Here is a 22,436-nt window from a genome sequence, read left to right on the forward strand (position 1 = left end):
AGGGATTTAATTCAAGTGGTTTAATTTTATGACATATTTCTAGTCTCTTCAAATGAAATTTCTAACTTTCCTTATACTACTATGTAATTTTCAATAAAACAGAAATCCCTAATTGCATTTTTCTTAAATCTTTAATGATAGAATCAGCAAAATGTTCCTCAAAATACTGAAAATTTATTCACCTTGTTTCTTTGGCCAAGTGCCCAGATCTACTGGAGCAGGTGTCTTCATGAAACTCAGGTTTCTGCACAAGAAGACTTAGTCTATTTCTTTTTTCCTTAGCTCTGTAATAAAGAGGCCTTCGTGTCAGGACAATGTAGACGACAGTTAAAATCTCTTCTGTTGACTACCAGAAAATGTTGTAATTGGTGAATACCCACGCCTACCCAAACCCACTCCCACACACTTAAATACTGTATTTGTGGAGGAATTAGGCTAACATATGGAAATGTTTCTCCTTTTGTTCACCGATAATCAAGTATTTGAGATTATATTTCAATAAAGATTGTACTAGTTCCTCTGTGTGGCTAAAATTGTTACACTTTTTTTTTTTTTTTAAATGAGAACACTAGATTTCACAGTTAGTTGTTTACACCTAAGAAATAAAAAGGTGTTTTTTCCCCAATTAAAACAATGCAATCAATATATTTTCCACCCAATAGTTCAAAAACAAGTGGTAATGAATCTTCAACCTCAATTATACTTTTAAGAGTATAAGACTGACTTAAAATTGTATAATTTTACCTGATTTTGGCTTCTTTGCTTGTTTCTTCTTTTCCTGAACCATGTATTAACTTGAAAAAAGTTTTTTCTTTTGATTCACACATATTTATTTGAGAAAAGAAAAGCAATGTTGTTTCCATCTTCCCTCTAAAATGAAGAGATGTCTAATTTATTACATCCTTCTCTAGTTCGTTTGTTAATGCTATTCCATACGTATACATAGTATAATAAAAAGTTATCACAACTCTTACAAGAGCTGTGTTTCTTTCTGCCTCTGCAGAAATGCAGAACTGAGGAAATGAAGTACAGTTTGGTCCTAAGTTGTTTAGGGAAATGATACCACAAATTTGCAAAATGACTCTTGGTCTCCAAGATAAAGACTAGTATTACCACAGTGCAACTTCTCGTTCAAGTTTGCGCAACCAGAATGGTTCTTTAATAGACTCAAAAACACTGTCATTTCCCACAGGAACTTTTCAAACAGTTAAGTGTGTGGACTGTGTGTTAAAATGTGTTATGAGAAAGTATTATATCAAACACTAGGAGATATTTTCCCCAGTTCTTAAAAAAGTATTTTTCTTACTGTTGTTACATGAGTTAAGTAAATCACATTTAACTGACATAAGATTATGTAATGTTAATCACATTGGCTTAACATATTGTAACAAAATAAGACAATAGATCGGAATTTTATGGTTAAAAAAGATCATAGAAAGCATTTAATTTAGTAGTGTTGGGCCGGGCACAGTAACTCATGCCTGTAATCCTAGCACTTTAGGAGGCAAAGGTGAGCAGACTGCCTGAGCTCAGGAGTTTCAAGACCAGCCTGGGCAACATGGTAAGACCCCGTCTCTACTAAAAATACAAAAAATTACCGAGGCATGGTGGTGCGCACCTATAGTCCCAGCTACTCAGGAGGCAGAACCACGAGAATCCCTTGAACCTGGGAGGCAGAGGTTGCAGTGAGCTGAGATCATGCCGGCCACTTCACTCCAGCCTGGGCAACAGAGCAAGACTCTGTCTCAAATAAATAAAAAATGTTTTAAGCACAGATCTATAGAATGATTTTAGACATTTTTGAAATTTTTATCAGTCTGTGATGAAATGGAGAAAAATAATATGAAAAGGTTTTTTTCTTAAAGCTTTATTTTAATTCCTTTGATATAAAGGACTTTGCTATTTTGAATTTGCTGTCCTGACTCTTTTGTTGTTAAAATGTTCCTTATAATGTAAAAATGTTCTTTATAATGACATGGATTAAGTAGAGATGGTAGTTTTTATGTTTTCTAATGTCTTTATTTAAAAAAATGTCGACAACTTCAAATTGGTTTAGCCTCCACTTCTTTCACTGTTTAATAGAATCCAAAAGTCTTACAAATGCAGTTATAGTCCATAATTCAAATTTTATTGAAAAATAAACCAAAGTTCACAGGTATTAGGTAATTTAATCTTACAAAGTTTCAGAGACAGGCCAGTGGAAAATCTGGAGTTATCAGAGCCTTTGATCACCTACTATGTTCTTTAGCCCTTCCAAGAATCTTTAATCTCCAGTAGTGAATGCTTTCATCTAAAATGGTATATATTGAAAGCTAAGTTATACAAATCTAAAAGAAAATTTTATTTTCAGTCTTTTTGAAGTATTGCTTTACCAAGACAATTTATCGGGGATACCTGCTAAAAGCTCAAAACATTTATTTATATGAATTTAAAGAATATCTAGTATACATTTATACGTATACCCCCTGATTCCATGACTTGTACTTCGAGCATATTTTAAATCTCTCAACTTGGCTGATAATTGAAAAATATTATGTATGATGGCATTTTGCATCGAGTTTATGCTGGAACTGGATGCTGATAATGCAGATTATGCTTCCACCCTGCTGTGCCCTAGTAATGGTTAGTATCCACTATGTTTATATCAGTTTAATCCTGTGAAGGTGAATGAGACCAAGAGAAAATCATAGGAGCATGGACATCAGCCGGTCACTAGGACTATAACCTAACTGTTAACTCAGAGAAGTTAAAGACGTAAAATTAATATATTTATTTTTCATACGATATGTTAAATTTGGCTGGGCATGGTGGCTCACGCCTGTAATCCCGGCACTTTGAGAGGCTGAGGCGGGTGGATCACGAGGTCAGGAGATTGAGACCATCCTGGCTAACACGGTGAAACCCCGTCTCTACTAAAAAAACCACAAACAAATTAGCCGGGAGTGGTGGCGGACGCTTGTAGTCCCAGCTACTAGGGAGGCTGAGACAGGAGAATAGGCAGGAGAATGGCGTGAACCCAGGAGACGGACCTTGCAGTGAGCTGAGATCGCGCCCCTGCACTTCAGTCTGGGCGACGAAGTGAGACTCCGCCTCAAAAAAAAAAAAAAAAAAAGTTAAATTTGTGTGTGAAGTGTGTTATACACAATGCTCATAGAACTGTGGAGAAAGAAATTGTGAAAATACGGGCACAAGTTGCCGGGTGCAGTGGCGCATGGCTGTAACCCCAGCACTTTGGGAGGCTGAGGTGGGTGAATCACGAGGTCAGAAGTTCAAGAACAGCCTGGCCAAGATGATGAAACCCCATTTCTACTAAAAATACAAAAATTGTCTAGGTATGGTGGCAGGCACCTGTAATCCCAGCAACTTGGGTGGCTGAGGCAGAGAATTGCTTGAATCCGGGAGTTGGAGCTTGCAGTGAGCCGAGATCATGCCAGCCTGGGTGACAGAGTGAGACTCTGTCTCAAAAAAAAAAAAAATACATATATATATATATATATATATGTATTTTTTTTTTTAATATGTATATTTTTTCGTATGTTACATATTTTAGAATTGCTTATAAAATAATATATTTTGTATTCTCACCGTAAAACAATAAGTATGTGAGTAAACATCATTCTTTTGGGCATGGTCAGTTATTATTTAAACATTTTTACTTTTAATGTTAAGGTTTTGTGCGTGTGTGTGTGTGTGTGTGCGTGTATCTACCCATGTGTTTCCCTTTTCTAGCTCTCTTCACTCCTTTGTGCAGGCCTGGAATCCTTTTCCATTAGCATAAAGACCTGTCTTCAAATTTTCTGTGGTGCAGGTGTGCTAACAACAAATATATTCAAGTTTTGATTTTCTGAAAAAAAAAGTTTTGTTTATATTATGAAGTGGCTAAATCAAGCAATTTAACATATGTATTATCTCACATACTTATTGTTTTACGGTGAGAACACAAAATATTTTATGAACAATTTTCAAATATATAACATATGAAAAAAGTGTCTTTTTCCCCATCTTCAGGTGGACGATATTTTCACCAGAAAGAATCCTAGGATGATTTTTCTTTTCTTTAGGACTTTAAAGGATCTTACACTTTTGTCTTCTGAACTCCATTATTTCTGTTGAGAAATCAGTGCCAGTTTCCTATGTTCTAATATGTCTTTCTTCTCCTGTGACCACTTTTCAAATGCTTTTATAACTATTTTTAAAACTTTGGTTAAGATAGAAATGGTGTTTTTTCTACTTGAAATTTGTTGAGCTTCCTGGTCTTGTGGGCTTTAGTTTTTACAGCAGTTGAAAACTTTTAGGCACTAGTTGTCCCTTTTTTTGTTTCTCTTTCTCCTATCTTCAGATATTCCAGTTACAGTATGTTTGGCTCCTTAACACTGTTCCTCTGGTCACTAAGGACCATTGTTTCAGCCTCTTTTCTGTCTCTTTCTCAGGTTAGACAGCTTCAGTTGCTATGTCTTCAAGTTCATTAATCTTTTCTTCTCCAATAGCTAGTCTCCTGTTAAACTTGTGCGGTAAAATATTCATTTCAGCTACATAAGTTCCATTTTTATAGTTTGCATTTCCTTCCTTATTATACTATTGTTGGTTTTATATTCAAATACTTAAAAATATTCATAATAGCTGTTCTGAAGCCTGTTCCAAAAATGCATCTCTGTAATTCTGGATCTGCTATTATTGACTGATTTTTCTGCTAATGATGGCGTATTTTCCTGCTTCTTCAGATCTCTTGTAACTTTTTATTGGATGCTGGGCGTTTTGAATTTTATGATGTTAAATATTCAGGATTCTTTTATTCTCCATTTAATGATGATGAAGTTGCTCTTGGCCAACAATCATTTGTGTATCACCTCTGTCTTAAAGACCTGTGTTTAAATTTGTTATACTGGATCTACCGTAGATTTAATTACTAAGGCATAATGATTCTTAAATCTCTAATGCATTCCCAGGGTGTTCAATAAGGTTTTTCTACTTTGGAGGATAAGAACTTAAACGTACCTGAACGTGGTATGAGCTCTGTAAATTAACCCACATCCCTGGCAGGAATCCTTTGTCAGTACTTATGCAGTTTTGTTTTTCATCTAAGCTGCTTGATATTCAGCTAGACTCAAAAGTACTCTTATATAGTATTTTTAGACTTTTTCTAGTATTTGTCTTGTAAATTTCAGTCCTCTCACTCTCCTTGAATTTAGATCACTATTTCCTCAACTCAAATGAGTGTTTTTGCTCTATTTAAGGAGTACCCCTATAAACTTCTCAATTTCTAAATTCTAAATTTGAGATTTGTGTTCCTTCCCTGCACTGCAGTCTTGAAAGGAAGGCAGGGGCTTACTGTCTCTGGCTCTCTTCTGTTACGGATCACAGTTCTCTATGCGTCTCTTAGAGAGATAGAGAGAGTTTTCTATCTCTTATTTTCACTGGCTAAAAACCAGTGTATTGTGTCTTTTTACAGTTTTCAAGCTGTTTATGGCAGGAAGGGATGTGTCAGTTGATCATAATCATCATCGTCATCTTTAAACATATATATAATATGCATATACAGTATTATACCCTGTTACCTGAATTCCATTAATACTGTTACTGTTCAACAAATTTATCGTAGTTTTAAAATTAATTTTCCTATATGTCTCAATAGATTTATTATAAATATTATTAATTTTAACAACCCTTTTTCAGTTATCATAACTTTATTTTCCAGCCTAATATCATTGGTTTATAACTTGAGTACAGTAAATTAATAGTTGGAATCCTTGTCTTCTTTTCCTTGGCATTAGGAGAAAATAAGGCTAACTTAAATGAGGCTAGGCTTCAGATTTATATTTTGTGTATGTGTACATTTATACAGTTATGTTCCTTATTCTCTTATAACATTGCATAGAAATTGGCCTTTGTACATTTCTATTATTTTCATGTGAAATTAATTTCTCTGTGTTTTTTTTGAATGAGGTAGATTTCAAGAAAGTTTATTTGGTTTAATTTATTTAATTTTAGTACTAGTAATCTAAAAACAATTTAAAAATGAATAATTAGTGGCAGTTCTAATTATCATATTCTGTGTCCTTGAGAAAAAAGAATTCTTAATATAGAATAAGGGACATGCAAATGCAATAGAGAATAGTTTAGTTAAAAGCACTTTAGTCTTGGAAATTTGATTGCAAGCATCAATGTAAACAGAAAATTGCTACTGTGTTGGTCATTGTTTCTAATCTTTTATAGTGGACAGATCTAGGATATATATAATTCCTGCCTGTAAATGTTTTCTAGTCTTTTCCACTATAAATACTTAGAAACAGTGACTAATGCCATAGCAATGAGACCTAGATTATGGTCTTGAAATGTCACTTCTCACTCCAAGAAAACTAGGTTTGCTGAAGACATCGCTGATTCCAGGTCTCAGACAGGACATAGCAAAGTTGAGCCTAGCAAATATTGTCATATCAGTTAGCAAATAAGCCATCAAAGACTGATCAATTTAAAATTCTTCAAGAATTTTGTGGGTTTTCTACTAACCAAGATGACACCATTTGAACTGCAATAATTTTAATAAGTGCAACGGATTAAACAGATCAAACTTATTTATATCTATGAGTTCATAATGATATTAAAAAAGAATTGCCTACTTTCAGATTATCAATAGAAACTAATCCATTGTTATTAAAATTGTTTAAGAAAGGGAAAAAATTAAGCAGGTAGCCTGCAATTTTTATTAACTCTATCATGGGTAACAAAATACTAGATGAGATAAATTTTTTAATAAAAATACTCTAACAAACACATAAAAATAAAAATAAAATAATTACATTAGAATCTCATCATTTTAACCCCTAACAAATGATTAAACTTAGGTATTGTGATTCAATGGTTGTTAAGATCATATAAAGACATGGCAAAATTTTGTGCTTTTTATAGCCTTGCTATAAAAAGTTTTTTTTTAAACTTATAGGTTTTTAAAAAGACCAAACTTAAGTCTGATTCATTCTCTGGACCCAGCTGTCAATGAGTAGAAATGACAGAGGACAGAAGATGGAAGAACATGTCGAACTGCACCATAAATATGCAATCACCAGAATCCAGATCCTGGGGGCAGCTACAGCACAGTTCTTCAACAGATAAATTGTAAGAAAGAGAAGCAGATTAAAATAAGAGGGAAATAGAATTGTCTCTGTGGATCAAGTGAAAAATCATAAACTTGTGAACCAAATAAATATAGCTTTACAAATAAAGGACTAATTGCCTAATGAGTTCTGCCTGAAAGTGTGAATGTTTGTTTTTATGTAGGAAACACCCATGTTCCTATACTTATCAAGTAGTCAAAATCAACATAATATTTTACTAGCTATTTTGAGAATAAATTTGATAAAGAGCATGAGGTAAGATAATATGAAAAGAATTTGTATACCAGAAACCAACCAAGTTTCCCTTTTCACAGTTATCCCCAAACTATTCTCAATCATAGTAACTTAACTTTTTTTTCTTTTTTTAACGCAGCAACACTGCAAATCCTGGATCACACTTGTCTTCTGAAATTTATAATACCCCAATGGAGTTTCACCATGTTGGTCAGGCTGGTCTTGAACCCCCGACCTCAAATGATCGGCCCACCTTGGCCTCCCGAAGTGCTGGGATTACAGGCATGAGTCACTGCGCGTGGCCATATCTTTTTAAAATATAAATCTGATCGTGTTAAAATAAAAATACTACTACTACTAAGAGTAATAGTAATGAATAAAATATAACAAAAAACAAATTCATTGTCTTTCTGTAATGCAAAGGTGAAAGGGACATACACAGTCCTAACATCACACAGTGAAAATGTTAAATATGATTTCTTAAGGTAGCTCACAGGCAGAGAAGCAGCAAAGCACATACTTTTTCTTTCACACTTGCATCATTCCGCATAAAAGACTTGTCACGGGCACAGGTGTGCATGACACATTGTAAAAGGGCTATAGGTGGGAGACCTCATCTCATCCATTCAAAATATTTATAAGGAAAGAAGGATAGATAGCATCTGTGTAACGAGAGTGTCCTGGATTAAGAAAGGGAGAACTCCAGAGTTCATTATTAAGTTGGTGCAAAAGAAATTGCGGTTTTTGTCATTACTTTAGCACCAACCTAATACATTCTTCTACTGAGCTATTTCACAAACTGTTAGGCAAAATTCTTCCTAAACTACAGTTAAAGAAGAGGAAATGGTCATCAGGGTCATTCAGATTTGCCTCTGCTCATTCCCTAATGACAAACAAAATAAAAAGCTTCACTCAGCTTCCTGATGTGGCCCCTAACCATCTTTTCAACCTCTTTTCTCGCCTCATCCCTTCTATCACTTTAACTCCAGCTGTTCCTCATTCTTACCCTTCTTAGGATGGGTCATGCTGCTTTGCAACACCTGGTCTTTATGCTGTCAGAAAAAACTATTCAAATACTTTGAAAGGGAAAAAAAGATTACTGAGTGTCCTATCCAGTATGTCCTTTGAAGTTATTTTCCCCTTTCATTGTCGTTTAGGTATTCTATAGTTCTATAAATCATTGAACACCAATAATAATGAGCATGCTTTTTTCATTTTTATTTTTTAGACTGAGTGACAGAGTCTTGCTCTGTGGCCAGGCTGTAGTGCAGTGGTGCCATCTCGGCTCACCACAACCTCCGCCTCCCGGGTTCAAGTGATTCTCCTGCCTCAACCTCCGAGTAGCTGGGACTAAAGGCACCCACCACCATGCTCAGCTAATTTTTGTATTTTTAGTAGAGACAGGGTTTCCCCATGTTGGCCAGACTGGTCTTGAACTCCTGACCTCAAGTGATCTGCCCGCCCCGGCCTCCCAAAGTGCTGGGATTACAGTCGTGAGCCACCGTGCCTGGCGAATTAGCTATAACATCTTACTGATTCTCTCATTAATTAGTGAGTTAAATACAATTTTATGTTATTTCATTTTATTTTTTGAGATGGAGTTTCGTTCTTGTTGCCCAGGCTGAAGTGCAATGGCGCAATCTTGGCTCACTGAAACCTCCGCCTCCTGGGTTCAAGCGATTCTCCTGCCTTAGCCTCGCGAGTAGCTGGAATTACAGGCGCCTGACACCACACCCGCTAATTTTTGTATTTTTGGTAGAGGTGGGGTTTCACTATGTTGGCCAAGCTGGGCTCGAAATCCTGACCTCAGGTGATCCGCCCGCCTTGGCCTCCCAAAGTGCTGGGATTACAGGCGTGAACCACCGTTCCTGGCCCAAATAAAATTTTAAATACTTAATATCTGCAAGGGAGTCATGATTTTGCCTGTAAAGATATACTTTAACAAAATAACCCATTTGTTCTCCATTGATTTACCTTCTTGTCCATTGGATACAGTGGTTACTCTTTAAATATTAAGCTTAGACATTGCATTATTTCTTTTCTTTTTTTTTCTTTTTTTTTTTTTTTTATACTTTAAGTTCTAGGGTACATGTGCACAACGTGCAGATTTGTTACATATGTATACATGTGCCATGTTGGTGTGCTGCACCCATTAACTCATCATTTACATTAGGTGTATCTCCTAATGCTATCCCTCCTCCCTCCTACCATCCCACGACAGGCCCCAGTGTGTGATGCTCCCCTTCCTGTGTCCAAGTGTTCTCATTGTTGAATTCCCACCAATGAGTGAGAACATGTGGTGTTTGCTTTTCTGTCCTTGTGATAGTCTGCTCAGAATGATGGTTTCCAGCTTCATCCATGTCCCTACAAAGGACATGAACTCATCCTTTTTTTCTCAAGGATCTAGAACTAGAAATACAGTTTGACTCAGCCATCTCATTACTGGGTATACACCCAAAGGATTATAAATCATGCTGCTATAAAGACACGTGCACAGGTATGTTTATTGCGGCACTATTCATAATAACAAAGACTTGGAACCAACCCAAATGTCCATCAATGACAGACTGGATTAATAAAATGTGGCACATATACACCATGGAATACTATGCAGCATTATTTCTTTTCAAAGCTATTTATGACTTAGCTAGGCAAAACTGACCACCCCATCCACGGGACCCCACTTTATCCAATGTAATTTTATCGTAACAATTGCCAGATTCTGTTGCAATCATTTTATCACCTATATTATATTGTACTTGATTCTAACTTCTGGCTATGGGAAATTTTTTTCATATTCATTTTTGTAAATGGAGTATATAGCACTCTGCAGCACAGGAATATTTAGTACACATTGTAACACAAAAAAATGTTGAAAACCACACAAATGTTTGCTATAAATAATTATTATAAGACTAGCACCCTTGTAATTATTACCCAGGTTAAAAAAAAATAGTACTTTGCCAGCCACCCAGAAGCCATGTGTCCCACTACAATGACAAATCTTCCATCTCTCCATGGGTAACTATTATCTTGAATTTTATAATGATCACTTCATTATTACAGATTGTAACCCAGGTATATATCCTTTGATATGTTTCTCTTTTCCTTTTTTTAACTCGATATGACTTTTAAGTCTCTTTTAATGGTGCCCTATCAATTTTTTTTTTTTCATTTTTCTTTTTTGTTGTTGTTGTTGTTGTTGTTGACAGTCTTACTCTTATTGCCCAGGCTGGAGTGCAATGGTGCCATCTTGGCTCAACGATGCAACCTCCACCTCCCGGGTTCAAGGGATTCTCCTGTCTCAGCCTCCTGAATATCTGGGATTATAGGCACATGCCACCACGCCCAGCTAACTTTTCTATTTTTAGTGGAGATGGGTTTTCACCATGTTGGTCAGGCTGGTCTCGAACTCCTGACCTCAGGTGATCCACCCACCTCAGCCTCCCAAAGTGCTGGGATTACAAGCGTGAGCCACTGCATCGGCCCAGTTTCTTTCTTTTTCTTACAAATTAACTGTTGGTGAACAAGGCTGTAGTTTCCTGTGCAGTCTGGATCTTGGTGATTGTACATTAATGGTACAGTGCAACATATTTCTCTGAGTGACTCGTCTGAATGATACTTGCAAGTAATAGCCTATTGGTGTGGTGAATATTTCAGGAATTAAAGGAATAACTATTTGTGGTCATTGCAATTGACTATATGTACATACATTGTAGTTGTATGATAACTTATTTCCTACCACATGCAATGACTTGCCAAAATGAAAATTTAAAGCATATGTAATACCCAAAACTATTCTTACATCCTTTTTACATTACAACATATTTTAATTATTTATGTAGTTGTCATATTTGATACTTCATTGAATATATCCAAAAAGATTGAAAAACTTACCTTTGTAAATTCATAGAATTATGTAATTACCTGATGGGTTCTTCTTGCCCAATGCACAGATAAAGTTAATTCAATGGGACAGTGGTATTCTAGTAGTAATAAAGTTTAACAACTGCAGGGCTAGCCAAGAAGAAGAATGGGAGTTTATTACTCAACTCAGCCTCCTGGAAAATTCAGAGGCTAGGGTTTTTCAAGGATAGTTTGGCAGGCAGGAGCCTAGGTAATGGAGAATGCTCATTTGTTGCACCAGGGATGAAATCCTAGCGAGTCAAAGCTGTCTTTTTTTTCACTGAGTCAGTTCCTGGGTGGGGTCACAAGACCAGCGAAGGAAGTTTCTTAGTATGAGTTACTACTGCAAGTGGTGCCACCTGGTTCATCAGAATACAGGGTCTGAAAAATACCTCAAACACAAATCTTAAGTTTTATAATAGTGATGTTATCTATAGGAGCAATTGGGGAGATTACAAATCTTGTGACCTCTGGCTTCATGATTCCAGAACCATAATTTTAACCTTGTGGCAAATTGGGTTAATTTTACAAAGATAGTTTCAGTTCCTGAGTAAGGAGTGGGTTAGTTTTGGAAAGGGACTGTCATCATCTTGATTTTAAACTATAAACTAAATTCCTCCCAAAGTAAGCTTGGCCTGTGCCCAGGAATAAACAAGGGCAGCTTGGAGGTCAGAAGCAAGATGGAGTTATGTCAGATTTCTTTCACATTCATAATTTTCAAAAAGGCAGTTTGAATCGCAGCTGTGAATGAACGTCATCCCACAGTTCAGAGAGTTAAGAATGTGAAAAATTAAATGACTTGCTCACTGTCAGCATATTATTAGCATGGTTGAAACTAGAATATTTTCATAACTCCAGTCCTTTCCTAAGCTTATCTGCAAGTGGCTTAAAACTTTTGGCTGAGAAAATGTTTTAGTGGTTTCCCATGTTCAGCATCTCTCTCATTGCTTGTGACTTTACTAGACCTCTATGAGGTTCCTTTTCCTCTGAAGTTGACCCGGATCACCTGGCTGCAATTGTGTTTGATAGGTTTCTCCCCTGGGAAGTTACCTCTCTGACCTTTACATACTATATTCATGGGAAGCAAGTCACCAAGTTCAACCCACACTCAAAGGCGAAGAGGGCAGAATTAAGGTTCACCTTTAAAGGGAGCGTATCTACGCATATTATTTCTAATTTTCATAAGGTAGTTATCTTTTTTCCTCTATTTATTCAATACTTTATCAGTAGAGACTCATGTATACTTATATTTTGAGTTATAATCCAGTACCACATTATTTATTTTCGTCTTCCAGCTTTGGACCTTGGTAATTCATTCAGATTGACTCTTTGTTGCAGCAACTATTAAAGCATGGAAAACAAAAATTATTAGATAGCAACAGGTCCTACAGAGAAAATTTTAACTTACTGTGATGTATTTCACTTATTTTAAAAAAAATAACTTGAAAAAAAAGTAATACAATTTTTTTTTTTTTTTTTTTTGAGGTAGCGTCTCACTCTGTTGCCCAGGCTGGAGTCCAGTGGCACCATCTCTGTTCATTGTAACCTCCTCCTCCCAGGTTCAAAAGATTCTTACACCTCAGCCTCCCAAGTAGCTGGGACCTTAGGTGCATGCTACCACGCTCAGATAATTTTTTTTTTTTTTTTTTGTAGAGAAGGGGTTTTGCCATATTGCCTAGGCTGGTCTAAAACTCCTGGGCTCAAGTCATCCGCTTGTCTTGGCCTCCAACGTGCTGGAATCATAGGTGTGAGCCACAATGCCCAGTCTATGATACAATTTTCACTGCATTTTGAAAGTAGGTAGAATAGCATATTGAGTCTCCATACAATTAACTCCTGGCTTTAAAATTAGCAATGTTTTATTATTCCTTTTATACTTTTTTGATGAAATATTTCAAATAAAAATCTAGACATTAATATTTATATTTTAAAACTTTAGGCCGGTTGTGGTGGCTCACGCCTGTAATCCCAGCACTTTAGGAGGCTGAGGCGGGTGGATCACGAGGTCAGGAGATTGAGACCATCCTGGCCACCATGGTAAAACCCCCGTCTCTACTAAAATACAAAAAAATTAGCCGGCATGGTGGCTCATGCCTGCAGTCCCAGCTACTTGGGAGGCTGAGGCAGAGGAATTGCTTGAACCTGGGGGGCAGAGGTTGCAGTGAGCCAAGATCATACCACTGCACTCCATCCTGGCGACAGAGCAAGACTCCGTCTAAAAAAAAAAAAACCAACTAAAACAACTTTAATATATATTTGTGAAAGATATTTTCTTAGATAACTACAATGCCATTATCATACAAAAAACTTTAATATTCTGACACCCAGTCCATATTCAAATTTATTTGGTTACTCAAAAATGTCTTCATATAGTTTGACAGAATCTTAAAATATGTCCACACATTGCCATTGTTATGCTTCTTAAACCATTTCTAAATAGAACATACTTTGTTCCCTCACCTCCTCCCATTTTTTTTTCATGTCATTAATCAGTTGAAGTAACTGGGTGACATACAGATTTGTGTCCATCACCTGTGTTCATATAAATGAAAGTTAGATCTAAAGGCTTAATTGCATTATTTACCCCCTTTTAGGTAAGAATGTCTCACAGATGGTGATGTTCACCTCATAATGTGTCACATCAAGAAGAATATAATGACTGGAGAACCTAAGATAGTTAATTGATTTCAGCAGGCAATAGCACAGTTCCTTCATTGTAACATTGTGCTTGTTTCCCCACTGGTCAGCAGGTAATGCTTTGGTGGTATATGAATACTGTTATCCTTTACCAAATATATTGATGATCGTTGCCCAAGTCTATTATTTAGATAGCAATCACAAAATCATCTTTTCTAATTCTGTATCTTCTGTTTGATTTACATGGATTTTTAAAATAACTTTTCCAAGCTGGGAGTGGAGGCTTATACCTACAGTCTCAGCTACTCAGGAGGCTGAGTTGGGAGGATTCCTTGACATCAGGAGTTTGAGGTCAGTCTGTGAGACATAGTAAGACCCCATCTCAAAAGAATAAAATAAAATAAAAAGAATAACTTCCTCATTAACCAGGACTTTTTGTTTATTCTGACATACAGTTCATTTGAAGGGCTAGACAAATAATTTGTCTCCCGTAATTACTAATTTTCATGGTATTGAGTTGTTTCTCTAGTACTCAGGGTATTTTGTCTCTATTTGTTTTTATTTGCTCTCTTGCTTTTTGACTATCATTATGACTTCATAGGTTATTATACAGTCAATGTGTTAGGTATCAATTTCAGTTATTTCTCTTCTTAATACTCAAATCGTCTTATCCTGGCCCAAGCGAGCAACTTCAAGGTGGCTCCTGGGTCATTAAGGAACTAAGCCATTAGCTTTTTTATTGTTTCATTTATTTCTGGCACAACCAGATGTTCAGGCTCATCTGTATATTTCTTGTCCCAGTCCTAAAATCAGTCATATTTCCAAGGAGCTCTAATCCATTTAACTTGGGAATAATATTTACAATCCAAAATGAGGGCACTATGGGTGTTCTTTGCTGTAGAGTTGTTGTCATTGCTTCTAGAATAAAAAGTGTATTTTCAAAAGAAGTAAAAAGTTCACACTTTGATTTTACGACTTTTTTTTACCTGGAAAATTATTTCCTAAAACCCTTATTATTTTCTATGTTGTACAACACACATAAAATGATTTAGCATTACCGGTATCAATATTACCACCAAAATAAGGCTACTGAATAACATTTAAATTTTCTTTGTTTTTCCTTTTGTTCTTACAATATATTCCACCGAGGATATGTATTCAAAATATGAGGTTCTATTTTTTCCCTATATTATTATGTGACTTGGTGTTTTTCAAAATATGTAATAATATTACTTCTATCCATGTCATCCTTCTCTTTCCATTCTCTTCATACATACATGCATACATACATACTATATATTTTTTTCTTCATACAGATATACGTGTATCACTTCATACAGATGCAAGTATATATTTCTTCTATATCTATGTATAAATATAGATATATATAAAACTCTGGTTTATAAAAATAAACCAAAGAATAATAAGTATATGTATTTTTTAGTGTTTCTTTTTATAAGTATAAATACACCACAAATATTTAAAGTTTCCCACCATAAAATACAAATGCAACATATTATCTGTATTTCTCACCTTACCATTGAAAATTTTCCATACACAAACTGTTCTGTAAACATTTTTATTTACCTTGCTACTTTTACTTAACAGATATATGCAGGAGATCATTGCATATCAGAAAATACAAATCTCCCTTATTTTTCTACTAAATTATATGAGTATTTTATAGTCCAAGATTATATAGGTTGCTTTGAAACATTGCCAATATAAATAGGCTGTAGTCAATAACCCTGTGCTATGTCATTTAATTTTTGTGCCTGTGTATTTTGGGGATAGACGCAGGTTTGATGAATTTAATGCTAAGTGATAAATACTGTGCTGAAAATCTGTCTCTCTAAAGGTAACCTATTTTGTGTTCTCACCAGTAATGAAGGAGAGTGTTTGTTACCCCAGGGCTTCACCAACAAATTGCATTGTCAAGCTTTTGGATTTTTACCATGTAATAAATATGAAGTGATTCTTCATCATTTTCTTTTGTTTTGTTTTAGTGTTTTACGCTTGATTTTTGTTTAAAAAATAACCTTTTATTTGGAAATGATTATACATATGAAGAAAGGTTGAAAACATAATAAAGTGAATTTATATAAACCTTTCACCTCGCTATCTGTAAAGTTTATATGTCAAATAATCGTGGCACAATTATCAATACAAGGAAATTCATGTTGGTAGAATACTATTCACTAAATGATAGGCTCCATTCAGATTTCACCAGTATTTCCAAGAATTCGTGTCCTATAATGTCTCTAACTGTGTATTTAATTTCACTGTTTCTTATAACCAAGGGTGAGTATAGTTTCATATATTTAAAGTCCATTGTATTTTTTTTTCTGTGAACTCTTGTATAGCTTTTGCCCATTTGTCCGTGAGGTTTTGATCTGTCTCCTTTGATTTGTAAAATCTCTTTAAATGCTGGAGATGCTAACACTTTTTATGTGTTCTGTGTTCTATTTGTCTCACGGTTTGTCTTTTGGCTTTTGCTTATGGTTTTCTAGTGTATGTTTTAATAAAATTCTCTCTTTAATATAGTTAGATTTATCAAGTGTTTGAGTTTATTACTTTTGGATTTTGAGTTATATTTAGGGAGATTTCTATCCTCTATGAAGCTGAATGAAACATGCTCAAGGGTCCTGTTAGCGACTGTATAGTTTCATTTTTAATATTTAAATCTTTGGAGCATTTGGAATTTATTATCTCCTAAATACAGGGTAAGAATCTAGATTAATCTTTTTTTTAATGATTATTCATGTGTCACACCATAATTAATTTCAAAATTCCATCTTTCCCCACTGATTTGAATTCAACTTTCTTTTCTTTGATATCAAATTTCTCTACATATTTAAATCGATTTCTAAACTTTGTATTTATCTTATTGGTCTATAAAAATGCAGGAATGGTATGTTTCAAGTTGTGGAGACTATAACATGTTACACACTTAAAAAACTCAGTCTTCTTCCTTTTGTGTCAGGATTTTCATGGCTATATTTGTTTATTTTGTTAATGTTATTGTTTAGGTCAATGTCTGGTACTGGATTCTGTGGCAGGAGCGTGGCAGAGACATTGTATCTTTACTTTGATTTCATTTATATTGTGTCTAATTTTATTTAATATTGTCCTATTTAAAATTGTCCTGTGTGTATTTCAGGTGTGTTTTAAAGTTTTGACTCAGATGTATTTTACATACTTTTGTGATTTTGTTATCCTTTCAAAGGGGAAAATAAGGATCTGAGATATTTTTCTTAAAAATCATCTCTAAATGGGAATGTTGGAAATTGTGTTACTGTAGTAATGCATGTATAAATCTTGTACATAAAAAATGACTCGTGCCTTCCAGTTTCAGCCCCAACAAATAAAATACTTAGAAGTCATCATTTCCATTTTTACAGCAACAGTAAAATAACTGAACCATGATGTCTTGGACTCATCAGAGAACTGGGGTCACAGGGCAAACCACCACCTGAAAATCTGCAGAGACAAGTGCATCTAGAGAGGGATAGAAACTGAAATCTTCTTACCTGGAACAAAAGCTGCTGGAACTATGAACTGATAGGAATACTTATGTGGTAATTTTAATGAACTGCTTGAGGTCAAGTGAAGACTAGTGTGAGGATGAGAGCCTCCTTGGGGCTACAGTCTTAGGAGCCCTCATATTTCTGTGGCCTTTCATTCCAGAAATGCCACCAGATTTTTATGACGAAAGTCCAAGAAATATCCCTTCTTGGCTCTGGCTAGGGAAGAAGACTAACCGCTATGGGCATGATCATAGCCTTCTCCATAACGAATGCTTATTTTCCAGAGAAAAGGATTTTGCCAGTGTTCAATTCTGAAACTATCTCAGCTGAAGGAAGAGAACTTCCTTCTGCTTTCCTGTCTCACCTATGTGGTGGAAAAACAGAAACATCAGGAATCAAAGTTTCACAGAAATAGACTCAGAATGGTGTAGCCAGAGAAAGGAGTAGGGGGCTGAAGATAAAAACAAAACAAAACAAAAACAAATGAACACACAACACCTCTACCACTGAAGAATCACTTGTTTTTATTTTATTTTATTTTTTGAGATAGGGTCTCACTCTGTCACCCAGGCTGGAGTGCAGTGGCACGATCATGGCTCACTGCAGCTTAGATCTCTTGGGCTCAAGCTATGCACTCTCTTCATTCTCCCATGTAGCTGGGACCATGGATGCACACCACCACTCCTGGATAATTTTTTGATTTTTTTTTTCTTTTTTTTAGAGAGGGTAAGTCTCACCATGTTGCCCCATCTGATCTGAAACTTCTGGGCTCCAGCAATCCTCCTGCTTCAGCCTCCCAAAGTGCTGGGATTATGGGCATGAGCCACAGTTCCCAGTCTGAGAAACACGTGTAATGTTTGTGAAGGTCACAGCCCCAAGACCACCTAACTACCTCATCAACAGGGTATAAAATAATCATAAAAATGAATTCTTCCTGAAAGAGCTGCAGGATCCAGACTTTCGAACAAGAGTACTTAGGGAAGCCCAAAGTCAAGTGAGGAGACAAAAACAAGGACAGTAGAAGAACTTGATTTTAAAACTCTCTCATGTTGTCTCATCATGTGAGATGCCGGATATGACTTTCTACTCTATAGAATAAAAGCTCTTCGTGGGCAGAGACCATGTTGTATCATCTTGTCATCTTCTGTTCTAAGAAAGAATAGGCTGTCAGCGTAGCTTTTAAAAGTGGGAATATGGGTAAATAAAACACTCATGATTTCATATTTTGAGAATTTATACAGGAATTATAGAAAACCCAGAGACTTAAAATCCTGATTCTAGCATATTTATTATTGCATCCAAAATATCCATTTGCAAATGTTGATATTTCTTCCTGTACATATGGTTTACATTTACTATAGATGAGCGGGTAAATCAGAGGAGGCCAGTAATGACTAAGTGTGCATTGTAGCTGGCATCTCTGTTGGAAAGTTTTTCATAATTTTGTTATTTTTAATTTTACAAACATTTCACACAGAGTCCTGGAGTGTTTGATAATGAAATTCCCTCCCATCTCCACAGGCACATGTTCATTCACACCACTCTTTTTTAAAGATAAAGATGGTTGCTGTTTTGTTGAGGTTTGTACATTTCCCTTCTGGTCTTGATTGAACTTTCTGACATTTATCAGTAATTACCTATGACTCCAAGTTTCCTTCAGTGATGAGTTACTGATTATTCTTAGGAAGTGTCTGCAAGAAATGACTTTTGAGAAAAGTTTTAGTTGAAACCTTCTTTGGTCATAGGTTTTATTCTGTTCGTGGAACCTGGCAACTTTCATGCCTATTTTCCTTAAATGATAGTCAAAAAGGTTTTGTTTGTTTATTTGCTTTAAGAAATACTAGAATATACATAGCTAAAAGGAGGTAATTTAAGTTACAGTGCTGATGCCAAAATTAAGGAAGGTAACTATCAATAATCAAAATGTGTGTGTGTATGTGTGTGTGTGTGTGTGTGTGTGAGATAGAGAGAACCAGAGAGAGAGAGATTTTCTTCAGAAATGCTTTTGTTTAAAATATTGCTTACAAGTGGATTACTAAGGAACACAGGAGAGCCTTAAATTCCACATGACTGAGTTTTATCCTTGGGACATAAATAACACTAAAATTTTCATATATATTGTTTTATATATATACATATATACACATTTATATATACATATTCACACACATATATGCATATATACATTATATGTATATATAACATATATAACATATATATACATATGTATATATATAACAAATACATTGCATTGTTTTGTATTTGAAACCTGTTTCATAATTTTGTATTTAAATGTTTCACATGAAGTTCATAAAAATGATTTAAATACTAAAATTTGATATTTTTCTTTTCATTTAGTCCAAAAACTGGAGAGAAATAGCATTTCAAGTGACATTAGAGCTCAGCTCACTGGAAAGTTAGATTTAGATTTTCTTCAAGCATAGTTCATCACGCATTTTCATAATCTGGATAAAATAATTTTTGAGGCTGCTATGGTCTGAATGTCCTCCAAAATTCATGTGTTGAATTTTTTTTTTTTTTTTTTTTTTTTTTTTTTTTTTTTTTTTTTTTTTTTGAGATAGAGTCTCGCTTTGTCACCCAGGCTGTAGTGCAGTGGCGTGATCTCACTCACTGTAACTTCCTCCTCTCTGGCTCAAGAGATCCTCACATCTCAGCCTCTCAAGTAGCTAGGACTACAGGCGAGAACTACCACATCCAGCACATTTTTAAATTTTTTGTTTATACATTTATTTTAACTTCTGGCGTACATGTGCGGGATTGTTACATAGGTAACTGTGTGTCATGGGGGTTTATCGTATGCATTATTACATTACCCAGGTATTAAACCTAGTATCCATCATTTTTCCTAACCTACTCCCTCCTCACATCCTCCACCCTCTGATAGGTCCCAGTATGTGTTGTTACCTCTATGCGTCCATGTGTTCACATCGCATAACTCTCACTTATAAGTGAGAATGTGTAGTATTTAGTTTTCTGTTCCTGAGTTAGTTTGCTAAGGATAATGCCTCCAGCTCCGTCCACATCCTTGCAAAGAACATGATCTTGTTCTTTTTTATGGCTGCACAGTATTCTATGGTGTATATGTATCACATTTTCTTTATTATTATTACTATACTTTAAGTTCTGGGTACATGTGCACAACGTGCAGGTTTGTTACATATGTATGCATGTGCCATGTTGGTGTGCTGCACCCATTAACTTGTCATTTACATTAGGTATATCTCCTAATGCTGTCCCTCCCGTTTGCCCTCACCTCACAATAGGCCCCGGTGTGTGATGTTCCCCACCCTGTGTCCAAGTGTACTCATGGTTGAATTCCAAACTATGACTGAGAAAATGTGGTATTTGGTATTCTGTCCTTGTGATAGTTTGCTCAGAATGATGGTTTCCAGCTTCATCCATGTCCCTACAAAGGATGCAAACTCATCCTTTTTTATGGCTCCATAGTATTCCATGGTGTATATGTGCCACATTTTCTTAATCCAGTCTATCATTGATGGACATTTGGGTCAGTTCCAAGTCTTTGCTATTGTGAATAGTGCCACAATAAACATACGTGTACATGTGTCTTTATAGAAGCATGATTTGTAATCATTTGGGTATATACCCAGTAATGGGATGACTGGGTCAAATGGTATTTCTAGTTCTAGATCCTTGAGGAATCGCCACACTGTCTACCACAATGGTTGAACTAGTTTACAGTCCCATCAACAGTGTAAAAGTGTTCCTATTTCTCCACATCCTCTCCAGCACCTCTTGTTTCTTGACTTTTTATTTTTTTATTTTTTTTATTTTATTTTTTTTTTAAATTTATTTATTATTATTATACTGTAAGTTGTAGGGTACATGTGCATAACGTGCAGGTTTGTTACATATGTATACTTGTGCCTTGTTGGTGTGCTGCACCCATCAACTCGTCATTTACATCAGGTATAACTCCCAATGCAATCCCTCCCCCCGCCCCCCTCCCCATGATAGGCCCCGGTGTGTGATGTTCCCCTTCCCGAGTCCAAGTGATCTCATTGTTCAGTTCCCACCTATGAGTGAGAACATGCGGTGTTTGGTTTTCTGTTCTTGTGATAGTTTGCTAAGAATGATGGATTCCAGCTGCATCCATGTCCCTACAAAGGACACAAACTCATCCTTTTTTATGACTGCATAGTATTCCATGGTGTATATATGCCACATTTTCTTAATCCAATCTGTCACTGATGGACATTTGGGTTGATTCCAAGTCTTTGCTATTGTGAATAGTGCTGCAATAAACATACGTGTGCATGTGTCTTTATAGCAGCATAATTTATAATCCTTTGGGTATATACCCAGTAATGGGATGGCTGGGTCCCACTCCTCAGCAAATGTACAAGAACAGAAATTATAACAAACTGTCTCTCAGACCACAGTGCAATCAAACTAGAACTCAGGACTAAGAAACTCAATCAAAACCGCTCAACTACATGGAAACTGAACAACCTGCTCCTGAATGACTACTGGGTACATAACGAAATGAAGGCAGAAATAAAGATGTTCTTTGAAACCAATGAGAACAAAGATACAACATACCAGAATCTCTGGGACACATTTAAAGCAGTGTGTAGAGGGAAATTTATAGCACTAAATGCCCACAAGAGAAAGCAGGAAAGATCTAAAATTGACACTCTAACATCGCAATTAAAAGAACTAGAGAAGCAAGAGCAAACACATTCGAAAGCTAGCAGAAGGCTAGAAATAACTAAGATCAGAGCAGAACTGAAGGAGATAGAGACACAAAAAACCCTCCAAAAAATCAATGAATCCAGGAGTTGGTTTTTTGAAAAGATCAACAAAATTGACAGACCACTAGCAAGACTAATAAAGAAGAAAAGAGAGAAGAATCAAATCGACGCAATTAAAAATGAAAAAGGGGATATCACCACCGACCCCACAGAAATACAAACTACCATCAGAGAATACTATAAACACCTCTACGCAAATAAACTGGAAAATCTAGAAGAAATGG

At 35.7% G+C, this 22,436-nt stretch overlaps 1 protein-coding gene across 2 annotated transcripts in view; it reads right to left on the reverse strand.

Annotated features, from left to right (window-relative positions):
* Positions 1-22,219, reverse strand: part of RGS18 (regulator of G protein signaling 18) — a 48,001-nt gene extending 25,782 nt beyond the window's left edge. Inside the window, exons 1-3 of one of the 2 annotated variants that reach the window (XM_025401224.1) lie at positions 22,204-22,219; positions 745-987; positions 183-284 (exon numbers count right to left, since the gene is read on the reverse strand). In XM_025401224.1, the coding sequence (XP_025257009.1) occupies positions 183-284; positions 745-863 (221 nt within the window). In that variant the 5' untranslated portion in view covers positions 864-987; positions 22,204-22,219. Of the gene's footprint in view, positions 1-182; positions 285-744; positions 1,027-22,203 lie in introns of those variants that run through there. The other variant, XM_025401215.1, reaches the window with a different exon arrangement.
* Positions 22,220-22,436: the final 217 nt, after the last annotated feature.

Source organism: Theropithecus gelada, chromosome 1 (assembly GCF_003255815.1).
Source record: "Theropithecus gelada isolate Dixy chromosome 1, Tgel_1.0, whole genome shotgun sequence".
Taxonomy (NCBI): Eukaryota; Metazoa; Chordata; class Mammalia; order Primates; family Cercopithecidae; genus Theropithecus; species Theropithecus gelada.